At 36.4% G+C, this 26,658-nt stretch overlaps 1 protein-coding gene across 7 annotated transcripts in view; it reads right to left on the bottom strand.

Annotated features, from left to right (window-relative positions):
• SLC4A10 (solute carrier family 4 member 10) overlaps positions 1–26,658 on the bottom strand; it is a 310,427-nt gene that overhangs the window by 78,180 nt on the left and 205,589 nt on the right. For all 7 annotated transcript variants that reach the window (XM_057551625.1, XM_057551622.1, XM_057551624.1 and 4 more), the window contains 5 exons: positions 24,731–24,877; positions 16,476–16,576; positions 13,333–13,507; positions 12,611–12,744; positions 11,964–12,209 (listed from right to left, as the gene is read on the bottom strand). In XM_057551625.1, the coding sequence (XP_057407608.1) occupies positions 11,964–12,209; positions 12,611–12,744; positions 13,333–13,507; positions 16,476–16,576; positions 24,731–24,877 (803 nt within the window). The remainder of the gene's footprint in view (positions 1–11,963; positions 12,210–12,610; positions 12,745–13,332; positions 13,508–16,475; positions 16,577–24,730; positions 24,878–26,658) is intronic.

Here is a 26,658-nt window from a genome sequence, read left to right as displayed (position 1 = left end):
GTGGTTAACCAGTGGGAAGAGTGAAGTGGGGAGGGGAAAGATAGGCATAGGGGATTAAGAGATAAAAACTACTAGGTAAAAATAAATAAGCAACAAGGGCACAAGAGGGCAGACAGCAGAAGCAAGAACCACAATTCTGCAGCTTATGGAACAAAAACCATATTCACAGAAAGATAGAAAAGATGAAAAGGCAGAGGGCTATGTACCAGATGAAGAAACAAGATAAAACCCCAGAAAAACAACTAAATGAAGTGGAGATAGGGAACCTTCCAGAAAAAGAATTCAGACTAATGAGAGTGAAGATGATCCAGGACCTCGGAAGAAGAATGGAGGCAAAGATCGAGAAGATACAAGAAATGTTTAACAAAGACCTAGAAGAATTAAAGAACAAAGAAACAGAGATGAACAATACAATAACTGAAATGAAAACTACACTAGAAGGAATCAATAGGAGAATAACTGAGGCAGAAGAACGGATAAGTGGCCTGGAAGACAGAATGGTGGAATTCACTGCTGCGTAACAGAATAAAGAAAAAAGAATGAAAAGAAATGAAGACAGCCTAAGAGACTTCTGGGACAACATTAAACGCAACAACATTCGCATTATAGGGGTCCCAGAAGGAGAAGAGGGAGAGAAAACAACCCAGAAAATATTTGAAGAGATTATAGTCGAGAATTCCCCTAACATGGGAAAGGAAATAGCCACCCAAGTCCAGGAAGCACAGAGAGTCACGTACATGATAAACACAAGGAGAAACATGCCAAGATACACAGTAATCAAACTGGCAAAAATTAAAGACAAAGAAAAAGTATTGAAAGCAGCAAGGGAAAAATGACAAATAACATACAAGGGAAATCCCATAAGGTTACCAGCTGATTTCTCAGCAGAAACTCTACAAGTGAGAAGGGAGTGGCATGATATACTTAAAGTGATGAAAGGGAAGAACCTACAACCAAGATTACTCTACCTGGCAAGGATCTCATGCAGATTCGATGGAGAAATCAAAAGCTTTACAGACAAGCAAAAGCTAAGAGAATTCAGCACCACTAAACCAGCTCTACAACAAATGCTAAAGGAACTTCTCTAAGTGGGAAACACAAGAGAAGAAAAGGACCTACAAAAACAAACCCAAAACAATTAAGAAAATGGTAATGGGAACATACATATCGATAATTACCTTAAACGTGAATGGATTAAATGCTCCAACCAAAAGACACAGGCTTGCTGAATGGATACAAAAACAAGACCCATATATATGCTGTCTACAAGAGACCCACTTCAGACCTAGGGACACATACAGACTGAAAGTGAGGGAATGGAAAAAGATATTCCATGCAAATGGAAATCAAAAGAAAGCTGGAATAGCAATACTCATATCAGATAAAATAGACTTTAAAATAAAGAATGTTACATGAGACAAGGAAGGACACTACATGATGATCAAGGGATCAATCCAAGAAGAAGATATAACAATTATAAATATATAGGCACCCAACATAGGAGCACCTCAATACATAAGGCAACTGCTAACAGCTATACAAGAGGAAATCAACAGTAACACAATAATAGTGGGGGACTTTAACACCTCACTTACACCAATGGACGGATCATCCAAAATGAATATAAATAAGAAAACAGAAGCTTTAAATGACACAATAGACCAAAGAGCTTTAAATGATATTTATAGGACATTCCATCCAAAAACAGCAGATTACACTTTCTTCTCAAGTGTGCATGGAACATTCTCCAGGATAGATCACATCTTGGGTCACAAATCAAGCCTCAGTAAATTCAAGAAAACTGAAATCATGTCAAGCATCTTTTCTGACCACAACGCTATGAGATTAGAAATGAATTACAGGGAAAAAAACGTAAAAAACACAAACACATGGAGGCTAAAGAATTAGTTACTAAATAACCAAGAGATCACTGAAGAAATCAAAGAGGAAATCAAAAAATACCTAGAGACAAATGACTATGAAAACACGATGATCCAAAACCTATGGGATGCAGCAAAAGCAGTTCTAAGAGGGAAGTTTATAGCTATACAAGCCTACCTCAAGAAACAAGAAACATCTCAAATAAACAATCTAACCTTACACCTAAAGGAACTAGAGAAAGAAGAACAAACAAAACCCAAAGTTAGCAGAAGGAAAGAAATCATAAAGATCAGAGCAGAAATAAATGACATAGAAACAAAGAAAACAATAGCAAAGATCAATAAAACTAAAAGCTGGTTCTTTGAGAAGATAAGCAAAATTGATAAACCATTAGCCAGACTCATCAAGAAAAAGAGGGAGAGGACTCAAATCAATAAAACTAGAAATGAAAAAGGAGAAGTTACAGCAGACACTGCAGAAATACAGAGCATCCTAAGAGACTACTACAAGTAACTCTATGCCAATAAAATGGACAACCTGGAAGAAATGGGCAAATTCTTAGAAAGGTATAACCTTCCAAGACTGAACCAGGAAGAAATAAAAATATGAACAGACAAATCACAAGTAATGAAATTGAAACTGTGATTAAAAATCTTCCAACAAGCAAAGGTCCAGGACCAGATACCTTCACAGGTGAATTCTATCAAAAATTTAGAGAAGAGCTGACACCTATCTTTCTCAAACTCTTCCAAAAAACTGCAGAGGAAGGAACACTGCCAAACTCATTCTATGAGGCCACCATCACCCTGATACCAAAACCAGACAAAGATGTCACAAAAAAAGAAAACTACAGGCCAATATCACTGATGAACATAGATGCAAAAATCCTCAACAAAATACTAGGAAACAGAATCCAACAACACATTAAAAGGATCATACGCCATGATCAAGTGGGATTTATCCCAGGAATGCAAGGATTCTTCAGTATATGCAAATCAATCAATGTGATACACCATATTAACAAATTGAAGAATAAAAACCATATGATAATCTCAATAGATGCAGAAAAAGCTTTTGACAAAATTCAACACCCATTTATGAGAAAAACTCTCCAGAAAGTGGGCATAGAGGGAACCTACCTCAACATAATAAAGGCCATATATGACAAAACCCACAGCAAACATCATTCTCAATAGCGAAAAACTGAAAGCATTTCCTCTAAGATCAGGAACAAGACAAGGATGTCCGCTCTTACCACTATTTTTCAACATAGTTTTGGAAGTCCTAGCCACGTCAATCAGGAAAGAAAAAGAAATAAAAGGAATACAAATTGGAAAAGAAGAAGTAAAACTGTCACTGTTTGCAGATGACATGATACTATACATAGAGAATCTTAAAGATGCCACCAGAAAACTACTAGAGCTAATTAATGAATTTGATAAAGTTGCAGGATATAAAATTAATGCACAGAGATCTCTTGCATTCCAAACACTAATGATGAAAAATCTGAAAGAGAAATTGAGGAAACACTCCCATTTACCATTGCAACAAAAAGAATAAAATACCTAGGAATAAACCTACCTAGGGAGACAAAAGACCTGTATGTAGAAAATTATAAGACCCTGATGAAAGAAATTAAAGATGATACCAACAGATGGAGAGATATACCATGTTCTTGGATTGGAAGAATCAATATTATGAAAATGACTATACTACCTAAAGCAATCTACTGATTCAATGCAATCCCTATCAAATTACCAATGGCATTTTTTATGGAACTAGAACAAAAAATCTTAAAATTTGTATAGAGACACAAAAGACCCCGAATAGCCAAAGCAGTCTTGAGGGAAAAAACCAGAGCTGGAGGAATCAGACTCCCTGACTTCAGACTATACTACAAAGCTACAGTAATCAAGACAATATGGTACTGGCACAAAAACAGAAACATAGATCAATGGAACAAGAGAGAAAGCCCAGAGGTAAACCCATGCACCTATGGTCACCTAATCTATGACAAAGGAGGCAAGGATATATAATGGAGAAAAGACAGTCTCTTCAATAAGTGGTGCTGGGAAAACTGGACAGCTACATGTAAAAAATGAAATTAGAACACTCCCTAACACCATACACAAAAATAAACTCAAAATGGATTAGAGACCTAAATGTAAGACCGGACACTATAAAATTCTTAGAAGAAAACATAGGAAGAACATTCTTTGAGAAAAATCACAGCAAGATCTTTTTTGATCCACCTCCTAGAGTAATGGAAAGAAAAACAAAAATAAACAAATGGGACCTAATGAAACTTAAAACTTTTGCACAGCAAAGGAAACAATAAACAAGACGAAAAGACAACCCTCAGAATGGGAGAAATATATGCAAATGAATCAACGGACAAAGGATTAATCTCCAAAATATATAAACAGCTCATGCAGCTCAATATTAAAAGAACAAACAACCCAATCCAAAAATGGGCAGAAGACCTAAATAGACATTTTTCCAAAGAAGACATACAGATGGCCAAGAAGCACATGAAAAGATGCTCAACATCACTAATTATTAGGGAAATGCAAATCAAAACTACAATGAGGTATCACCTCACACCAGTTAGAATGGGCATCATCAGAAAATCTACAAACAACAAATGCTGGAGAGGGTGTGGAGAAAAGGGAACCCTCTTGCACTGTTGGTGGGAATGTAAATTGATACAGCCACTATGGAGAACAGTATAGAGGTTCCTTAAAAAACTAAAAATAGAATTACCATACGATCCAGCAATCCCACTACTGGGCATATACTCAGAGAAAACCATAATTCAAAAAGACACATGCACCTCAATGTTCATTGAAGCACTATTTACAATAGCCAGGTCATGGAAGCAACCTAAATGCCCATTGACAGGTGAATGGATAAAGAAGATGTGGTACAGATATACAATGGACTATTACTCAGCCATAAAAAGTAACGAAATTGGGTCATTTGTTGAGACGTGGATGGATGTAGAGACTGTCATACAGAGTGGAGTAAGTCAGAAAGGGAAAAACAAATACCGTATATTAACGCATATATGTGGAACCTAGAAAAATGGTACAGATGAACCGGTTTGCAGGGCAGAAATTGAGATACAGAAGTAGAGAACAAACGTATGGACACCAAGGGGGGAAAGCCGTGGCGGGTGTGGGGTGGTGGTGTGATGAATTGCGTGATTGGGATTGACATGTATACACTGATGTGTATAAAATTGATGACTAATAAGAACCTGCTGTATAAAAAAGTAAATAAAATAAAATTCAAAAATTAAAAAGAAAAAAAAAGCAACAAGTATATGTTGTACAGCACCAGAGAATATAGCCATTATTTTTTAATGACTTTAAACGGAGTATAATCTATAAGAATATTGCATCACTATGCTGTACACCTGAAACTAATATAATACTGTATAACAACTACATAATAAAAAAAAGTATACCTGAGTTTGACTCTCATTTACCATTCACTGGTTCTGGGATATTGAGCAAATTAATTAACTTATTGGAGCCTCAGATTGATCATCTGAGGGGTAATACTTATACCATAGATTATTGTGAGGCTTAAATAAAGCCATGTATGCAAATTTTTGTTATTGCTCATATAAATTATAAGGCATTCCATAATTACTTGTTGAATGAATGAATAAAGCCTTGCCAATTTTTGCTTTTCTTTCTTTTTTTCCCCAGTTTGTTTATTTTCTTCTCATTACCATTGTCTCAGTCAATAATCAGGACTTAAACATTCCATACCAAGGGTATTGCTCTTTGCTCCGCTTCCTATGATCACCTTCTAATCTATTATCACATAATTATTCCCAGAGCTTTGTCATTACCCCCAATGATCTTTTACAATAAAACTCATTACAATTTTTAAGACTCTCTGCCAACTGGTCCCAGGATTTCATCTATCTACCTTGGTGCCCTCAACTCTAATTATGACCTGCTCATGCAGAGATAATGAAGAGAGAGAAAAACAGATACGCCACATATAAGAAACTCAGGTACATATAAGTTACAGGTACAACAGAGATGGAGTGATAAATTAAGGTAGTTTTTTACTGCTTCTCCTGGACCATTAAACATATGTCTAGTATAAATACTTACCATGCCAGGTTGCAATGATTTGACTATGCATTGCCTCTAGCTCCCTCCTCATTATTGATTCAACAAATTCTCTATGTGCAGCCACTATGTACAAAGCACATCTCTAGTCTCTTCTTGTTAATCACTGAGTTCCTTTAGAGTGGAGACCATATTCATTTTCACACTATCAATGCTAACACAATTCAGAGAAAAGCAATAGATGTTGAAAGAATGAGCCTAATAAGAGAATTTAAGAACAGAATGGCAAATCTACTTATTATACCTTAAACATTTTGCTCTATTCTTCCTTTGAGTTTTGTAAATTGCTATTTTCCTGAAATGGAAAATAAATTTGTTTACACAGGAACTGATTTGATGAGCACCACCTGGCCCTAATTACCTCATTCTATGGCTTGTCAAAAGACTTTATTTCCCATAATAAAACTTTTTTTTTAATTGAATGAAAGACTGTTTAAATTCTATAGTGCTTTACAGTTTTCAAAAGTTTCACACACTGATTTCATATAATCCTATAATAACCCCTTTTACCCTTTTCTCCTATATTGCTACTCCCCCCTTCCCTTTCCCCACTGGTAACCACTAGTTTGTTCTCTGTATCCGTGGGTCTGCTTCTCATAAAACCTATTCTTAGAAAGAAATTACAAAATAATGTATCCACACAATGCCAGTTGAACACTCCAAAATATACAAAGAGAACAAGCCTTTTTTTTCAGTCTTTTCTTCTGTCCCCAAAGTATTATAAGTTTGGTAGGTATCCTCCCAGAGCTCTTATTCCCTACATATTTCACATGTACTTCCTATGTATTTTTGAGGGTTAAGACGTTGTCTCTAGAAGGCTGCTCTTAGGGGCTTACCCAAAGCAACTAACTAGGATATTGGTATAGATTCCTATCTTTTAATCCAAATTATTACCAAGTTTCTTAAAAATAACAAGGTGAAGTGGGCTTCAATGTGATACAACAAAATTCATCTCTAGCCAAGATTTTTTTCCCTTCTTGTCAAATACCTATTTACAGGGAATCATTATAATCAAAATAAGCACTTTTATGCTCTAATGAACTCTAAAATAAGAATCCATTTTACTGCATATGTTAATATTATTCAAATATTTATGTTTTAAATCCCTCTATTTTTATATTTTTAATTTCCTGTGATAAATTTTAAACTGCTTGAAGATAATATCTAAGAGACTTAAATAAAATAAAATTTATCCAAGTTCCCTCATATTCTAAATATCAATAATAGAAATTAATTTGGTCAAACCAGTGGCCTATAATGTGGTACACTGTCAAAAGTGTTTGACTAAATGTTAGATGTGTTGGGTTTTAGCTCTAGTTCTTCTACTTGGGTAAGCCATAAACCCTTCTGAGCCTTAGTACAAATTCTAGATAGAGGTGATATTCATTCAACATTCGTTTATTTTTTCAACAAATTTTCATTGAACATCTACCTATTTTGTGCCAGAAACTGATCTGAACACTGGGAAAGCAGTGATCAAAACAGACTAAATCCCTTTCCCTCAGGAACTCACTCTAGGAGGGGAACACACAATAAATTAGACTAATAGATAGAGGTATCACTCTACATAAGCACAATACCATGTGCTGATGAGGATGCAGAGCAACAGGAACACTCATTCACTGCTGGTGGGAGTGCAAAATGGTACAACCATGTTGGAATTTTCTTATAAAGTTAAAATATACACTTTTCATATAACCCAGCAATCCTGTTTCTAGGTATTTACCCAAGAGAAAATGAAAACATAGGCCAAGTAAAGACCTGCATGTGAAGCAATATAGCTCCAAAGTAGCAACAACCCAAACATCTATCAACTTGTCATTGGATAGACAATTTGTGGTACATCCATACAGTGGAACACTGACCAACAATAAAAAGGAATAAATTGATGCATGCAACAAAATGGGTAAATCTCCAAAGCATATGATAAGTGAAAGAAGCCAGACACCAAAGGCTATACACTCTATGATTCCATTTATGTGACATTCTAAAAAGGTCAAAACTTTAGAGACAGAAATCGCATCAGTGATTGTCAGGGGTTGGGGGTTGGGGTGAGAGACAGACAATGAAGGGCCATGAGGAAATACTTTGGGAAATATTGTATATTCCAATTATAGTGTTACCCATTTGGTGAAACTCACTGAAGGGTACACTTAAAAGAGGCATATTTTATTGTATGTAAATAATACTTCAATAAATCTTACTTTTAAAAAGATAAATAAATTATATAATATTTTAGATTGAAAAAAGGAAGAGAGAGAAGAGAGTTGAAATTTTAGATGGAAAGTCCTCAAGCAGGTGATTTTGAAGACAGTGAAGGAACAAGCCACATAGATATCTGGAGAAGGGCATTCTAGGCAAAAAGAACAGCAAGTATGAAGGCTGAAGGGCAAGGAGATTAGCGTGGGTGGAGCCGAGGAGGAAGCAGAAGACAAGATAAGAGAGGCAGTGAGGAACAGCTCATACAACATCTTTGAAGGTGATGGGAAGTCATCAGTGGGCTTTGAGAAGCAGAGTGACATGATCTGACTAGGGTTTTAAGAGAATAATTCTGGCTGCTTCACAGAAAACAGTCTGTGGAAGGGAAGGGTAGTAGAATCAGGGACACCATTTGGAAAGCAATTGTAATAATTTAGACAAGAGATTACAGAGGTAGAGAGGGTGCTAAAAAGTGTTCAAATTCTATATAGAGAGCCATTAGATTTGCTCAGAAATCTGGCATGTGGAAAATTTTGAAGGAACACAATTCAGCCCACAACACCCAGGGATATGATTTCAGAATGAGTAGGACCATCTCTCTTATTCCCTAAAAACATGCTTTTATAATTGAAAAAAATTCTGCCTTCCTTCTTTTAGATATCAAAATGAAAATTCTGGAAGAAATAAAATTAGCTTCCTACTAATCATCTTTAGAGCAAGTTCTGATATATCCAAAAGACCCCAGGTACCCACATAAAGAAGAGATGAGCTACACAGAGGAATGAGTGGAAGCTGGACACAGACTTCACTGAGACCAGCAATGAGCATTCATTTATGAGAACATATTTTCTTACCCTTCACATAATATTTGAACAGTACTTATTTATAAAAACAGGGTTTTTTTGGGTGGTATATAAAAACTATTTTGCCTGCAACTGAGAGCTCTAACTAAAGAATGTTTTTACGAAGTAAACTTCTTTCCCCAGAGTTGTATATATTCTTTTCTCGATCTTTTCCTATTTGATAAATAATAAATGTAAAGTGCATAAGCTGAACACCTTATATTATCAAGAATTGCATTTATAAATAGAAAAATATGCTAAGCTAACTGAATTTTACTAGTTCTATAAATCTCTAGGAGGAAGAGTGTTCGGAACAATTAGCATATTAATTTCAATAGTTAAAGGGAAGTGCTTCTTTCTCCAAAACAAGTTATCAGCAATGTCTCTAAGCATTTATTTAGCATGACTAATACTATAAAGTATGTAGTGGTGACACTTAAAATACCTAGCAAAGTAGAAATGAATGAATGAATAATGAATGTAGCAATAGTTTACATGAATGAGAATAATTTGCTTAAAATTTCCCAACAGAAATGGCAGATACTCTGAGTAAAATTATCATATACAAAGTGCCAACACTGACATTACACTAATCTGATAAAGAATTCATGGCAATGTGCCCAAAAGGTGAGATAAAGTTGAGTGGCAGAACAAAGTCACACCCTCTAATAAAGAAAACATAACATTAAGAAAAGTGGGTTCTACTCTTCATTATGCTTTATATGATTACTGGTAAGTTATAAATCATTAACTTGTTCTATAAAATAGATTTTATCTGCTCCATAGGATTTCATTAAATATAAAGTGACTATAAAAGGACTTTGAAAAGAAAAATTGTTATATTCCTTGGAATTAAAACTTTAATTTAAAAAATTAAAACTTTAGTGAACTTATTTTAACTGATGTTTAGAGACTGAAATTGCTAGATAGTTGCTAGAGCAATCATTCACCACTTTTTATAGTTATTTATTATACCTACATGCATTTCTTATTCACCATCTTTGTCATTTATAATGGGTTTTAAGGATATAAAAATCCAGTGGAGTTTTTGGAAGAACACTTTATGATGAACACTTGATTATAAAAATGCTCCTGCCTATTTAAGCTTTGTCTGCTTTTCTTTGATTGTATATGTATCAGTGGTTGAGAAACAGTACTTTAAAGAAATTTTAAAATTACAGCAGTAACTTCAGTTACTGAAAATTACATCAGGGTCATAAAGCCTGAGTCTAATTTCTTGTTTCACCACTATCTATATAACTTTGGACAAATATTTCAAAGCATTAATAAATTTCTTATATCCAAGTCTGTGCCATGCCCTCCACCTAAACCACTCTCCATCTCTATTCCTCAGCACCTAATTCCTACTGATTTTTTGGTGTTCTATGTCACTTCCTCCAGGAAGTCTTCTCTGAACCTGAAATCTGGGTTAGGTGCTCTTCTGATTTAGTACCATAGTATTCTGGACCAATCCTTTAACACAGCACTTATTCCATTGTGTTGTCTGTTTGTCTACATTTCCTACTAAACTGGAAGCTCACTGAGAACAGAATATTGTTCATGATTTCCCTAGCACCAAGCACAGTGCCTGGCATGTAGTAGGTTTGAAAATTCAAGCAGAGATAATTGCATATCCTAGCAAAGATACCAAAATTAGGTGACACTGCTCTCTTTTTAACTAAAGATAAATGAAAAGGCATGTATCAATGTTACATCTCATTCTGATCAAACTGTTCTTCCCATCTGCCTGCTTTCTGAGTGTCCCTGACACCTCCTTCATCTGCATTTGAATCCTGTTCACAACACCCTCACCATTTACTTTTATTGGGGAAGTTATTTTATATCCCACTCTGAATTTTTTTTGAGATGTACTGTTAAACATATCTCTAATGACCGAGAAAAATTCAAAGTACTAAAAGTCATCTTATTTTCAACTCTATGTCATTACATCATTCTTAACAAGACTATAATATTGCACTGTTTTGGCCTAATTTCAACAATTTCAACTTCTAACAGTAAATAAAGATGATAAATCTTCAAAGGAAGATTTTCAGGGCCTATCTTAGCAGTTTATAAGAAGAGCATTGGTAGTTAATGCAGAGGTTATAATGCCAGGTTGATGCCTGGTAAAGAACACATTGTTTCAAATATTCACTGTTTAAAATGTATATATAATTACCACAGAAAAATCCTAAAATTAAATCAAAGAAGAGTAACGTAATGTCCACATATACTCTGCAAATACAGCTTTAGAGAAATCCCAAACTGCTGGCATACAAAACTAGAAAGTGTAATAGGTACAATCCCATCTTTAACCCTAAACTGTAATATCACCCTCAACAGGCAATATGTGAGTACTTTTATCATAAATGTCGTAGGTTCCAAAAGCAAAAATACATTTCAATTCAGTGATATTTTGTTTAAGACTTTATCATATTTTCAAACATCAAACTATGCAATTTAGACCCGATGAGTCTCTTTTATCTCACTGCTTTAAATCTGAAATCTTATCTTTCACTACTGTGCTCTTTGGATTACATTAAATGGAAAAGGTCCTAAAGGAAGACCAAAACCAAAAATACTTTGAAAAAAAAAATCTCTGTATAGTAAAATTGATCTTGATTCATTATCTACTTAATAGGGAATGCTCGACAAATAAAACTTCAAAAAGTTATTCTTGGCAAAGATGTTATAACGAAAACTCAAGTATTCAGATGAGCAGCTGATTAGATGACTTTTAAAATCTTGTTCAACTCTGAGAGACCAGGATTTAGGTCATGAATCAATTTAAGGAACTCTATCTGCTGAGTAAGTTCCTCATATTTCTTATAACAATAACAATATTGGTAGAAAGAAAAGTCCCACAGCCAACAGGGGAAATGGTACTTACGAATATTGTGTCAGCAGTTCCAAATCATTATGCATGTTGATTGGATATGCTTCACTGAGTTCAAACAACTTCTCCAGGGCCTCATAAATGAAAATGATGCAAATAAGAGAAGCAAAAGCTTCTTCAGTAAACCGGGTGATATAGCAGACAAGGGAGCTTGCATCAGTGGCCACAAGTATGATACACAGGGTTGCAGTCCAAAGTCCAATACTAGCTCTTAAAGATAGGTATGACAGCCCATATTCTCTAGGAGGGGGAAAAGAACAGTGGAAAGAAGGTCATTCAACAGCTTGCCACCATTTTAAGTAGATGGAAGTAAGTCTAATTCAGGAAGTGAAAGTAAATAAGCTTCACATCCCATGAGTATCTAAACTCAAGACTTTGTCTAAAGGGAACACCTAAGGGTACAAAACTCAAAGAGGTTTCTCAGTGCTTGGAACTGAATATAAGTTTTTATAAATATTACATAACAATATGCATAAATATTTTACTGTTCCTTTATTTCCATGGAGAGACAAAAATGGCAAACTGAATCAAATCAGCAACTTCTACCTCTCCCAGCAGATCTCCAAATATGATGCTGGAAGAAGATTAAATACAGTAGAGAAATAGAAGGGGGCTGAGGGCCAGAAGTATGTAACACTTACTTGCAAAATTTAAACAAAATCTTTTCAAACACCAAAACTGGTCCTGTACTGCCTAATATGGTAAGAGGCTGTCCACCAAAGAGAGAATAGGCTATCCCAGTCATGGACGCTCCAAAGAGAGATTCGATTGCACTCTGTGTAGAGATATAAATGATTCCATTATCTAAGCTGTACAGGCTGCGATTATAACTGGGGAGAAAACATGTAAAATACATGGGTCTATTTTCCCTTTGCTATGAAGAGCCTAGCGACCTTGGGCAGGAGGTGGGGTAGGAAGATAAATAAAAGGCGGCAGGCAGTCAGCAGAGTATGAATGGTAGTGGGCAGCGATATGTCCTCTCCCTTCCTTATCTCGCTTTTCTTTTGCTTACTAAAAGTTTACATGTATTCATAATAAATGTCTGGCAGAAGCATGGCCTATATAAATAGGAAAATGGACCTCTTATGAGGCAAGAACCAGAGGCTAAAGCTAGCCTAGGACTGGGGGGCCAGGGGTGAGATCAGAACCTTGTGTAAGATAAGAATTAATTGTTCTGAGATATTCCACTCCCTGATTACCAGTCCCATTAGTCATTTAGGAAATTCATATGAACTTTATCCGCCAGACCGTACATCAAATCTCTCCTCATAAAGGAATCCAAAATTAAATGCAGACTCTCATCTAACTATGAATCTTAAAAGCTGATTAAGTTTCAAAGTTCAGAGAAAAGCATAATACATACTATTCGCCCTTCAGTTGCTTCTCCTAGCAGTCCTCCAAATGTGATGACAGGAGACATACACGCGCAGTAGAGAAACAGAAAAGATGCTAAGCACTGCAAGCTGAAAGCATCTCTGAAGTCACTCCAGAAGTATGGAGCTTTTCTTTTGATATCTAAAATAAGTCCCCCAAAAATCCTAAGACAGGGGGGAAAACACAATAGTGACATACAAATATAAAAATCACATAAATCAAAATGCTCATTTGCTTTGTTGCCAGGTCACAGTACAGGTTTTCCATCAGCAGAGATGAGACCCATATTAACATGCTAGGTTTTACTATGATGATCTACAGGAATGGCTTTGTACCACTATGTCACTTCAATCCCTAACCAAATATTGTGTCAACAACCACAAAAATCCTAGGTTCTCTCAAACGAGGTTCACAGCTGTTCGTCCATCAAAATTCAAATAATGAGATTTAAGGATTACTCTAATCTCTGTGCCATTTTACAACAACATATTCCTAAAATCAGGCCTACCATCCTCCGTCATTGGCAATATTTTCTAATTGTTTACATTCCAGTTAGTGTAGCAGAAAGTGAAGGAGGGAAGGTAAACTGATTTTTGTACAGTCCAATAGTGAACATCAACTTAGAGAGAAAAAATGGCATATAATCATGGCTCCAGTTACCCACTCTCTTTGTGAAAAAAGACCCTTGCCAAATAATATTCCAGACAGGCACTTAAATGACGTTATGGATGACAATAATACTTAGTAGAGAGAGGTAAGTTCCAGAGTTGCTTTCATTTTTAGAAAACTAAGACAGGGACCTTACAATAAGCAACCTAGATAAATGTACTTTTGATCCACTATTGTCTAAATATATTCAGATATCTATCATTCACAAGACAATAATGACCTTATTTGGGATAAATGCATATATTCTAAATATATCCAAAAACCACATTAAAGCATTTGAAGGATGATCTTTTTTGGGGGGGGTGGGGAAGAGAGAGGCATTAAATTGTGAAATATTGCCTAAAATCTGAGGACTGGAACTTTTTAATCTATTAGGAATGAGAGCATTAAACAGCTATTCTCATTCTTTGAACATTTAATAACAATATGCAGATTTAACATTTGACTACCAAAAGCTCTTTGTGTTCTATGGGATAAAGATGTCATATTAAAATGAATAAGGCTGTGATTAAGTTCCTACATGGAGGTTAAAAAAAACCTATTATGTTCAACATACTGCCAGTATGCTAAATATACTTGGTTTATGGAAAAATATTAAAGTTTTGTTATTTATTTTCTAAATAGGAATATAATCTGGCAATCTAAGAATCACCTCAAAAATGATTGTTCTCTTGAGAAATAAATTCTGATTTGCCTTGAAAAATGTACCTTTTCAGAATAAATTCTATTATTTTTAATTGCCCTAATATAGGCACAATAATAACATATTAGTAACTATTATGTGAGTGATAGAAACATTATGTTTTTCTAGTGATTGTTTCCATCAGAGGGATGTGGAGTAGGAGAGGTTGAGAAGAATGAAATTTCAATTGAAAAAAAAGGACATTTAAAATTCAGAGAAGCTTGCAAAGAACCAGTGAAATTCACACACAAAGATCATCTTAGGTTAGGTTCCCTTACCTGTGTTTAGTAAAACATATACATAATTTTTATTTGGGGGACCATTTCTGAATGATTTGTTAACTTGCCAAAGTCACAATTCAGAACAGATTTAATCTACGAGTCTATTTATTCATTCAGTTATGATTTATACCCCCACCTAATCCCCAAAAGAATTTGAGCTGGTTATGAACTATTACTTAGTAGTTAATATTTATAGGTTTGATAGTACTTTCTATTAGACCACTCTTTTCTAATTAATTACTTATTAGGGTATACATTAGTCTAAATAGCTGTTATATTACTGTGTCATAAACGTGCTTTTAGCAGCATAAATCTAAATCCGGAAGTGGGAGGTCATTGCAGAGAACAGTGCAAGAGCAGCCCAGATGTGCACCAGCAACTCCAGGAGAGCAGATGAGTTATGGATACTTCAAGTCATGTCAGCAACAGAATCTGTGGAAGAACTCTGGAGAAGCGAAGATACCGGATATTGGTGACCTGGGAGGATTTAGGAAGCAGTAAGGAAAAGTGAACTTTGAAAAAAATCTAAGCTATGTGGCATGTTACACCTGAGAGAGAGAAAAAAAAAAAAAACACCAAAAATAAAAAGACAGCATTTGAAAATATGAAAGTAAACAGAAGGAGTAACAATGTTTCTAGTAAAGGGAAAAGGAAAAAATTGTTTGAACCATCTCAAATTAGGTACGGAGCCTGAGGAAGACATTTCCTCAGAGACAAAACATAGATAAAGGGAAAGAACACAGGAGAATTAAAATGCACAGAGTTGTCAGGAACTGGAAAGTCATCTTAGAGGACACAGTGAAAGCAGTACAGGAAATGGCCCTGAGGGGAGAGGAGTACCAATCCTGCAAAGCCTCTGCAATTGCCTTCAATTATAATGGAGGCTGTGTGCACACATTTCCCTGAAGAGAGACCCACCCAAAGGTTTCTGATTTTCTGCTCACACATTTCTTGGAGAGAGACAAGCTGTCAAAAAACCATAAAGAATCATTTTAAGAAATAAATTGAAGCTTTCATCTCTTCAAAGATGTGTGATTAGAAAAATAAATCATATACCTCTTTCAAATCACTACCGTAAAAATAAAAAATACTATTATATACATCCTCCTTGCATGTAATGAGAGAGGGTCTATAAGACTGAGTTCTTGGTATTTATTTTCATTTCCATCTTGAGCTTGAAGTTTTCAACAGGCTCTTTTGGAAAGGGCAACTGACAGTTTTCTTATTCATCCTAAGAATCTGTGAATGTGTTTTAATGCATAGCAATATGAAAGACTAGGTATATATTAAAATGGAATGGTGTATTCACTGTTCTGGTTTAATCATAATGACAATCATTAGTAACTACAGAGAAATCAAATTAATTGGCATATTCATCCCCCAAAGAGTAGGTACCCAAAGTATAAAAACAAATTAGTTCTCAAAACAGCAATTCCCGACACACACAAAAGGTATATATCGTTTGGTCTTTGAAGTCCCATACGAGGGCTTTTCACTAACCTTCCAGTTCGCTGGAGTTCAGGTCCACTATGTCCTCCGTGGGGCTCGGCTTCCCCAGGAGCCGCTGTTCCATTTGGTACAGCAGGAATCTTCCTCTTCTCCTGCGGGAAGTTTTTTTTGTTTTGTTTTTGTTTTTGAATTTCAGGTGCTAGTTGTAAATAACAAAAACAATTTTTTTTTCCCTTGAGGCAATATGCAGAGTGGCTAAGAACCCAGGCTCTGTTCCTTGTTTGTTATATGACCTCTAGAAAGTGATCTAGCCACCTAAAGCCTAAGTTCCCTCCTCCTTTTACTGGTGATAATAACAGTACCTATCAGTGTGGTTGAGAGAATGAAATAAGGTGATGAACATTAATTCATTCTTTCAACTAATATTTATTGAGTGCCTAGCGTGTGCCATTCATTTTTGTGGGATGCTATCGATGTAAAGGTGAGCAAGAAAAAGCATTCTGTTAGTGGAGACAAACAATAAACCTACAATGGCAGGTAGAGAGAGAGATACAAAGAAAATAGAGTAAGAGAAGGGGACCGAGCGAGACCAGGTTTAAGATAGGTTGAGGTGAAGAGGTGTTAGTGGTGTTATATCCCTGGCCCAGTTCAACTGTTCAAGAAGCATTAACTGTTATCATTAGCTACTTTTAAAATATATTTCCCTCTCTGATCCTGGCTCAGATCTTCCTACCCAAGCTTCTTTCCAACACAAAGCGATCCAAAAGACTATTGCAAAAGGAAGCTTCTAATTGAGCCCATGACAAATTAACGGAGGTTATGTAAGTGCTGTTTCCCCATAGGTCTATTCCGCCCACTTTTGTCAGTGACAGAGAGTTTAAAAAATCAGAAAATCCTACCTACTGGTGATCTTGGAGCACACCAATGTGTTCAAAAGTGCTTAAAAGGACAATACAAAAATTTTTAATGGTGAAATTAAACTTTTTACTTGACTGCCATTCCAAAATAGTGTAAACATGTAAACATGTTCTTTGTGTTTAGTGTAAACATGAACAAATGTGAATTATCAAATGATCTTATTACAATGGGACATTTAGATAAAATGGTGCAGATTTAAAACATGACAAAAAATCCATTTTGAAATGCACAAAATATAGGAAAGTTCATTGCTTAATATTTTACAATTTCCTGGGTATATAAATAGATACAATGAACTGAAGTTCAAAGATAAAAGGGAGTATGTCTGTCAACTGATGAAGGAGCTGCCTTTACATGTAAATTAACTATCATACATCAGTAAAGGGCTGTAACAGTGGCCCTCAGTACCCTCAATACCCAATAATCACCTAGGGAAAGATTTCTTAGCAATCCTCAGAAGGCAAGTGATATTTGTTCTTCTGGGGAATTATCCCTGACTGCATAAATTAATTCATTGCTTTACAATGGGAAAAGCTATACACTGATAAGGCAAATGATAAGCCATGAAAGATACTCGTCATTCTAAAGTAACAATTTTCTCAAGGAGTGGTCATCTTCTAGTAAGGCAAAAAGGTTTTTGAAAAAAGAATTGTGTATGTATAGTACCAATGAATAGTCTGAGGAAAATATAGGAAATTGTTGTTTGTTTGTTTTTCAGACTTTTTTCTTTTTTTTTTTTTGCCAAGCCATGCAGCTTGCAGGATCTTAGTTCACCAACCAGGGATCAAACCCAGGCCATGGCAGTGAACGCGCCGAGTCCTAACCACTGGACTGCCAAGGAATTCCCCAGACATTTTAAGTAAAATCAATAGGTGAGTAGATATTTGACTAGGCAAATTAAACAAATTATTAATTCAGTCAACAAACACTTATTGGGAGCCAATTGGTATCAGGTTCTAGGCTGCACCACTGTATACCTGGGGACAAATCAGGCCTGTGGAGCTTATGTTCTAATGGGGAAGGCAAACAGTAAACAAATAAACATGTAAGTAAATTAATTCTATAGTGTGTTAAAAAGATTAAAAACCAGGGAGACTTTGGGATTAAAATATACACACTACTATATATAAAATGGATAACCAACAAGGACCACTGTATAGCACAGGGAACTACACTCAATATCTTGTAATAACCTATAATGGAAAAAAATCTAAAAAAGAATATATATATGTGTGTGTATATATATATATAAATAACTGAATCACTTTGTTACACATCTGAAACTAACACAAGTTTGAAATCAACTATATTTCAATAAAAATTTAAAATAGGGCTTCCCTGGTGGTGCAGTGGTTAAGAATCCACCTGCCAATGCAGCGGACACAGTTTCGAGCCCTGGTTCGGGAAGATCCCATATGCCACGGAGCAACTAAGCCCGTGCGCCACAACTATTGAGCCTGCGCTCTAGAGCCCAGGAGCCACAACTACTGAGCCTGCGCCTAGAGCCCGTGCTCTGCAACAAGAGAAGCACCGCAATGAGAAGCCTGTGCACCGCAACAAAGAGCAGCCCCCGCTCGCCGCAACTAGAGAAAGCCTGAGTGCAGCAACAAAGACCCAACGCAGCCAAAAATAAATAAAAAATAAAAAATAAATAAATTTTAAAAAAAGATGTCTTTAAAAAAATTTTTTTAATAAATAAGTAAATAAATAAAATTTGTTTCCAAGTTTCTTCTGATATCTCCAACCTGAATTATTAGAAAGAAACATTGAACAGATCTGCTTCTTCCTTTTGGGGATTGAGAGAGGTTTGGTGGATTTAATAAGATCCCTGAGATGTCCATATTTATGTAGCATTATGTACATGCCAGATTCTAGAGAGAGATATGATGTCAAATGTTTTTTTTTCAAATGCAGAATATATAATAAAGAAAAAATAAAGAAATAAAAACTGTGGAAAAGTAAAAATTTAGAGCAGACTAAGGGGTGGTGTGAGGTATAGGGAGGAGGAACTGGCAATTATAAATAGAGTGTCATTTGAGAAAAACTTGTGGGAGTCAAGAGAATTAGCCATAGAATAACTGGGGAACATCCAGGCAAAGAACAGCCAGTGGGATAGACTTAAGGCAGGACTGTGGCTGCAGGGCTTGAAGAACAAGGAGGCCGGAGGCCAAGGAGAGGAGTGAGCAAGAAAGAGCCAGGAGATGACTGAGAGGTGAAGGGGAGCCAGACTCTATAGGTTTAGTAGAACGTGGTAAGTGTTTGGCTTTTATTCTCAGTGAAATGAGGCGCTTTTGCAGGATTTTAAGGAAAGGAGTAGCATGACCTAACACTCTGGCTGCTGTGTTGAGAACAGATTCTAGCGGCCAAGGGTAGAAACAAGGAGACTGGTTAGGAGGCTATTTCAGTAATCCAGGAGAAAGATGATGGTAGCTTGAACTAGGGGGGTGGCAGTGGCAACAGTGAGAAATGGTATAATTCTAGATAAATATTGAAGGCAATGCCAAGAGTATTTCCTGGCAGAATTGAAGTCAGGTCTAAGAGAGAAGAATAAAGTTTCTGGCTTGGTCAATTGTAAGTATGGAGTTAACACTTATTGAGATGGGAAGGTACAGATGGAACAGATTTTGAGAAAAGATCAGAGTTTCTTATATTCTTCAGGAAACATTATATTGCCTTTTATAATATAAATGCAAAGATGTATATAGGTAGAGAAATAATACAATCTATAATTCAGTTCCAACTTTGACATGTTGAATTTTAGATATCTAAAAGACACCCAAGTAGAGACACAAGATAGGCATTTGGATAAGTAACTTGCAAGTGCAAGGTGAAAAATAAATTTTGGAGAGGATTTAAAGCTATAAGATTGGATGATATTACCAAGAAAATGAGTGTAGAGGAGAGAAGACCACTAAGGACTGAGCCTTGCATCACTTCAATATAAAGAAATCAGAGAGAAGAGGCGGAACCAGCAAATGAAACTGAGGAGTGACCAGTGAGATATAAAGAAAACCAAGAGTGTGGGTTTTGGGGAGCCAAAGAAAAGAAAATATATCAAGGAAAAGGGAGTCATCAATTCTGTCAAAGGCTGCTGATTGATAGGTTAAATAAAATATAGACTGAAAATTGACCTTGGAATTTAGCATTGTGGAGGTCTCTGGCGGCCTTCATGTAAGTAAATTTTAGTAAAGTGATGGGGGCAAATGCCTTGTGGAGGTAGGTTTAAGAGACAATTGAAGGATAAAAAAGAGTGAAATCTTGCCATTTGCAACAACATGGATGGACCTAGAGGATATTACGGTAAGTGAAATAAGTCATACAAAGACAAATACTCATACAATCTCACTGATATGTGGAATTTAGAAAACAAAGCAAACAAACAAACAAAACAAAAACAGACATAGATGCAGAGAACAAATGGGTGTTTGCCAGAGGGGAGGAGGTGTGGGGATGGGTGAAATAGGTGAAGGGAATTAAGAGGTACAAACTTCTAGTTAGAAAGTAAATAGGTCATGGGGATGTATTACACAGCATAAGAATGTTGTCAATAACACTGTAATAATTTTATATGGGACAGATAGTTATTACACTTACTGTGGTGATCACTTCGTAATATATTTAAATATCTAATCACTATGTTGTATGCCTGAAACTAACATAATATTGTACTTCAACTATATTTCAATTAAAAAATGAGAGAATTGGAGGAGAGGAATTGGAGGCAGATAGGACAGAGAACTCTTCTGTTGCATTGCGTTACAGAAGGGAACAAAGAAATGGATGAGTAGCTGGCAGTGATAGTGGCATTGAGAATTCTTTTTTTAAGATTTACAAATTAACAATGTTGTTTGCTAATAAAAATGATACAATACAGAACAAAAGACCTGATGATATAGGGGAGAAAGAGGAGAATTGGGGAGTAATGTTTTTGAGTAGGTATGAAGAGATGGGATCTACTGCACAGATAGAAGGCTGACTTTGGATAATTCATCAATAGTAATATATGGGAAGGCAGAGAATGTAGGTGCTGGCAGTACATAAATATGGTTTTGGGAATCTTCAGAAGTTCTCTTTTGATTATTTTAATTTTCTTAGGGAAGTAGGAAGCAAGTCAACATCTGAAAATCAGAAAGCAGTGCTGAAGGTTTGAGGAGAGAAAACAGGTGTGAGACAGTCATGTAGAGAGAATGGATTGAACTTGGGAAGTCATGTAGAGAGAATGGATTGAACTTGGGAAGTAGAGTATAATGAACTTGTAATATAAAGGGCCTACCTGAGGTATGTGGTCATGAATTATATGAGATTAGTCAATGTAGTTGTATGTTTTCCTCAGCCACTCTCAGCTGCGTCAATGGAGGTATAGACCAAAGAATTGAATTCACACAGTGTTGTGGTTTTGACAAGCAAGTAAATGGCATGAGAGAAAAGCAAGGAAGTTGAGGGTATACACAAGGGAGTGATTATAATGACTGACACAATATTCTAACGAGTATTTTCAAGGGTATCCCTTGAGGTGACTGTTTATTCTTCTCTTAACTGAAAGTAAAAAGTATTAAAAAAATACTGTGATTTGCACATTCTGGAAGAATAAAAACCATGGAGATTATCCCATGGAGGAAAATATTATTTGAATGACTAGGAAGTCAGAGTGCTTAATTTATTTCAATTCATTTTAATCAAAGAAAACATAGTTTCATAGTATATATTATTCAATTCCAACATACATTTTAAAAATACTAATGTTGTAAAGAAACACGGAGTGTATCTAATTCAAACTCATTATATAAAATTGTGTTGTCTAACATTATAGTAACTAACTACACGTGGCTATTTAAATTTAAGTTAATTAAAATTAAAAATTCAGTTCCTCAGTTGCAGTAGCCAAATTTCTAGTGCTCAGTAGTGGCTTGGCTTATTAGATAGCACAGATATAGAACATTTCTATCATTGCAGAAAGTTCTGTTGGACACACTGATATAGAACACCAGTACAGAAAGGTTATGGCATCTGTTTAAGATCATACAAATAGATAATAGCAGAACCCAGGTGCCTTGATTCTTAATTCAATGTTCTTTCTACTACTGCCTCTCAATACCCAGAATCCAATAATTAATCCTGGTTTTAAAGTCTCATAAAATTAATTTTGAAAATACAAAGCTCCCATGCCTCCACCTGCCCCAGAAACATCATTTCTCAAAGGGAAGATGCTTTCAAAAATGCTTGACTTTAGGGCTTCCCTAGTGGTGCAGTGGTAAAGAATCCACCTGCCAATGCAGTGGACAGGGGTTCAAGCCCTGGTCCGGGAAGATCCCACATGCCGTGGAGCGACTAAGCCCGTGCACCACAACTACTGAGCCTGAGAGCCACAACTACTGAGCCCATGTGCCAAAACTACTGAAGTCCGTGTGTCTAGAGCCCATGCTCTGCAACAAGAGAAACCACCACAATGAGAAGCCGGCGCACCGCAACAAAGAGTAGCCCCCGCTGGCCGCAACTAGAGAAAACCCACACACAGCAATGAAGACCCAACGCAGCCAAAAATAAATAAATAAATATTTTAAAAAATGCTTGACTTTAGTTTTAATGTTTGAAAAGCAAATTGGTGTTAACAAGTGACTTTTAAGGTCTCATATTCAACATATTAGTAGTTTTACTAAATTTTTCTGAATAACATCAATTAAAGAGATTCTTTCTTATTACTTCAAGAAGCATTATACTGCCTTTGCTAATACTGTAAGTGCAAAGATGTATGCAAGTACAAAAATAAGACCATCTAAACCCTTAAAATTACTCTTTAAGCAACTTACTTTATTTTAGTAGTAGATCAACTGAAATGGTTAAGTAGTACACCTGCTCATTTACCCACCTCTGGCTAACCAGAAAAGCTTCTATGTCTAGAGCTGGGTCAATTAGGCCATCTGTTACTTCAACTAAGGCAGCACAGTCAACTACTAAGGCAGCTGGACTCCATAGGGACAAGAGCCAAAGGAAAGGCTTGGGTAGATGACAGCAGAGAGAGTTGGAGGAGGCAGATTCAATAGGAATAGAGATGGCAATACGAGTGGGCTTAAGACATTTGGCCACCACTCTCAACAAAGACAGGCCTGCAATAAGAATCTCACCCCAAACAACAGCAATGGTCTTTATTTCTATCTTTCTGCATTGTATAACAAGTAAAATGCACATTAGATTTTTATAGGGAGAATTTTTACAATTTTCACACCATATGCCCACACAAAAGCAATAGAAACAAAAGAATTATTTTAAAAAATTCTTCAAATCATAAATGTGATTAGCAGTGACAGGGAGTTTTCCATGCAATATGACTAAACCATGCCTTTGAATTTTCCTAACACTTGCCAATTTCAAAGTGATGTATCAGAATATGGAAAGACAGTAATGAGCTTTTTCTCAAGCATATTTTCTATTTTTATTAAAATTTCAATTTTCCTCCAGTATAGTATGTTTTAAGGTGGGTCTAAAATCTTTCCAGGCATATGGAACTGTTATTTAGTAGAATATCATCAATACACCAAATCTGTGTTGAATAGGAAGAAGGAAGATTTTACAACTTCATATCCCTGCCTTTTTAGAGATTTATTAGGTTCTGGTACCAATTCAAATGTGGTGGGAAATTTAACTCATTTCTGACACTATTTACCCAGAGATAGCATCGGATTCCACAGGTCGAGGGCTCAGTCCCACAAGACTGCCCACCAGTCAGACCCCATTTCAGGTTGTTGCTGGTGCTTCCGATCAACTGGCTATAAATCTGAGGGTTCCCATGAACCCCTTCTCAGGTTCAACTAATTTGCTAGAGTGGCTCATAGAAGTCAGAGAAACATTTTATTTACTTGATCACCAGTTTTATTATAAAAGGATATAACTCAGGAACAGCCAGATGGAAGAGATGCATAGGACAAGGCATGGGGAAAGGTCAAGGAACTTCCATACCCTCTCCAGGCACACCAATCTTCCCAATCTCCATGTGTTCACCAACCCGGAAGCTCTCTGAACCCTGTCCCTTTGGGGTTTTGTGGAGGCTTCATTACACAGGCATGATTGATTAAACCAATGGCCATTGGTGATTGAACTCAAATTCTAGCCCCTCTCACTTCCCTTGTGGTAACCTCCAGGGAGTAACCTCATTAAGATAACAAAAGACATCTATGTTGCTTTCATCACTTAGAAAACTCCAAGCATTTCAGGAGCTCTGTGTCAGAAATAGGGACAAAGACCAGATATATGTTTCATATTATAAATCACAATATCACAGAAGTTATAATTTAAATCATTTGAATCTTTGGATTGGTTATACTATTTTAGTACATATATTTAAAACACAACAAAATGATGGTAGTCTTAAGAGTATTTTCGTATATACATACCTGGGAAGGAACATTTTTGGGAGGCTCTATTCGAATGCTTGGATCCCATTCTCCAGGAGGGAGAACAGTAACCTGATCCAGAAATTCATCAATTCCTGATACCAAGTCATTACGATCTTTAGCTTTGTAAGCAACATCATGAAATACCTATAGAAGGAAAATAATCATTTATAGATAAAAAACAATTTTAAAATCTTAATGTGTTCTTTGTTTTCATCTCCCAGTTATCTCACATGTGATTATAACAATTTGAATAAGAAGCTCTAACCAAAGAAGTTTTTAGTGTAAAATATTATAGCTTAGTTTATTCTATGATTGCACACACTTATTTTTTCTTAGAATGCTAGGTGAATGTTGAAATTTCTGGCGGCAAGAGTAAGAGAAGGGAAAGGAGGATAGAAGGAGGCTCATTAAACTAGAATTAGTGATTCAAGTTTGGCAAACATTGTTTAAATATGTGTAAATCAAACTTCCTGAAAGAAGCCCTTGCTTTAAAATAGAGATAAAAATTTATAGAATATATTAGAAATTTTAACAATATTTATACTGTGGCATAAACTAATGCTAACCATTGAATAAATGATGGACTAATCAATAAATGATAATAAGCCAAGTAATTATCTATATAAAAGTGATATTGGATTTTTACCCACATCCCACACAAAAAGCAATTCTAGGTATTAAAAACTTAAATATGAGAGTTAAAGTATTAAACTCATTGGACAGAATATAGAAGGATATATTTATTACCTCAGGGTAAGCAATAATACAAACCTCAAAGATTTAGTGTCAAAACAAAGCACATAATTTTTGCTGTTCTTCCAGGGAAGAAAATAACAGGTGTTCAATAATGTCAAATGCCAGTAAGAGATTAAGTGACATGAGTACTGAACACAGGATAGTATATTTCGTAAATGGTGACCTTACAGAAAGCAGTTTCAGTAGAGTGGTAGTGACAAAAATCATACCGTAACACACTGAGATAAATGAAGTTATGATATTCGGACAAAGTAGAGATCAGTCTTTCAAAACTCTTGAGATTCAGATTCATTCAACCTTTCAGTGGTACATGCCATGTTAAGGAGTAAGAAATTTTAAGGATGGGAAAAACCTGGACTTTTATTTCATATGTATTTCTTAAGTAGCTACTATGTGTTGGGCATGTTTGCTAATTGAACAGAACAAGTCAGTGTTGACTTAAGAGCTAGGTGACAGAGAAAATTGTTGGTGCAAAAATCCAAATCAAGAGGAGAAGATGGCGGAAGAGTAAGACGCGGAGATCACCTTCCTTCCCACAGATACAGTAGAAATACATCTACACGTGGAACTGCTCCTACAGAACACCCACTGAACACTGGCAGAAAACGTCAGACCTCCAAAAAGGCAAGAAACTCCCCCCGTACTTGGGTAGGGCAAAAGAAAAAAGAAATAACAGAGACCAAAGAATAGGGACGGCACCTGCACCAGCGGGAGGGAGCTGTGAAGGAGGAAAGGTTTCCACGCACTAGGAAGCCCCTTCGCGGGCGGAGACTGCGGGTGGCGGAGGGGGGAAGCTTCGGAGCCCCGGAGGAGAGCGCAGCCACAGGGGTGCGGAGGGCAAAGCAGAGAGACTCCCGCACAGAGGCTCGGCGCCGAGCAGCACTCACCAGCCCGAGAGGCTTGTCTGCTTAGCCGCCGGGGCGGGCGGGGCTGGGAGCTGAGGCTCGGCTTCGGTTGGATCGCAGGGAGAGGACTGGGGCTGGCGGCGTGAACACAGCCTGAAGGGGTTAGCGCACCACAACTAGCCGGGAGGGAGACCGGGAAAAGGTCTGCAGCTGCCGAAGAGGCAAGAGACTTTTTCTTGCCTCTTTGTTTCGCGGCGGGCAAGGAGAGGGGATTCAGAGCACCGCCTAAACGAACTCCAGAGATGGGCGCGAGCCGCGGCTTTC

This window comes from Balaenoptera acutorostrata, chromosome 8, assembly GCF_949987535.1.
Source record: "Balaenoptera acutorostrata chromosome 8, mBalAcu1.1, whole genome shotgun sequence".
Lineage (NCBI taxonomy): Eukaryota > Metazoa > Chordata > Mammalia > Artiodactyla > Balaenopteridae > Balaenoptera > Balaenoptera acutorostrata.
Note: the sequence above shows the minus strand (reverse complement) of the source record. Positions and strands in the feature narration are given on the sequence as shown.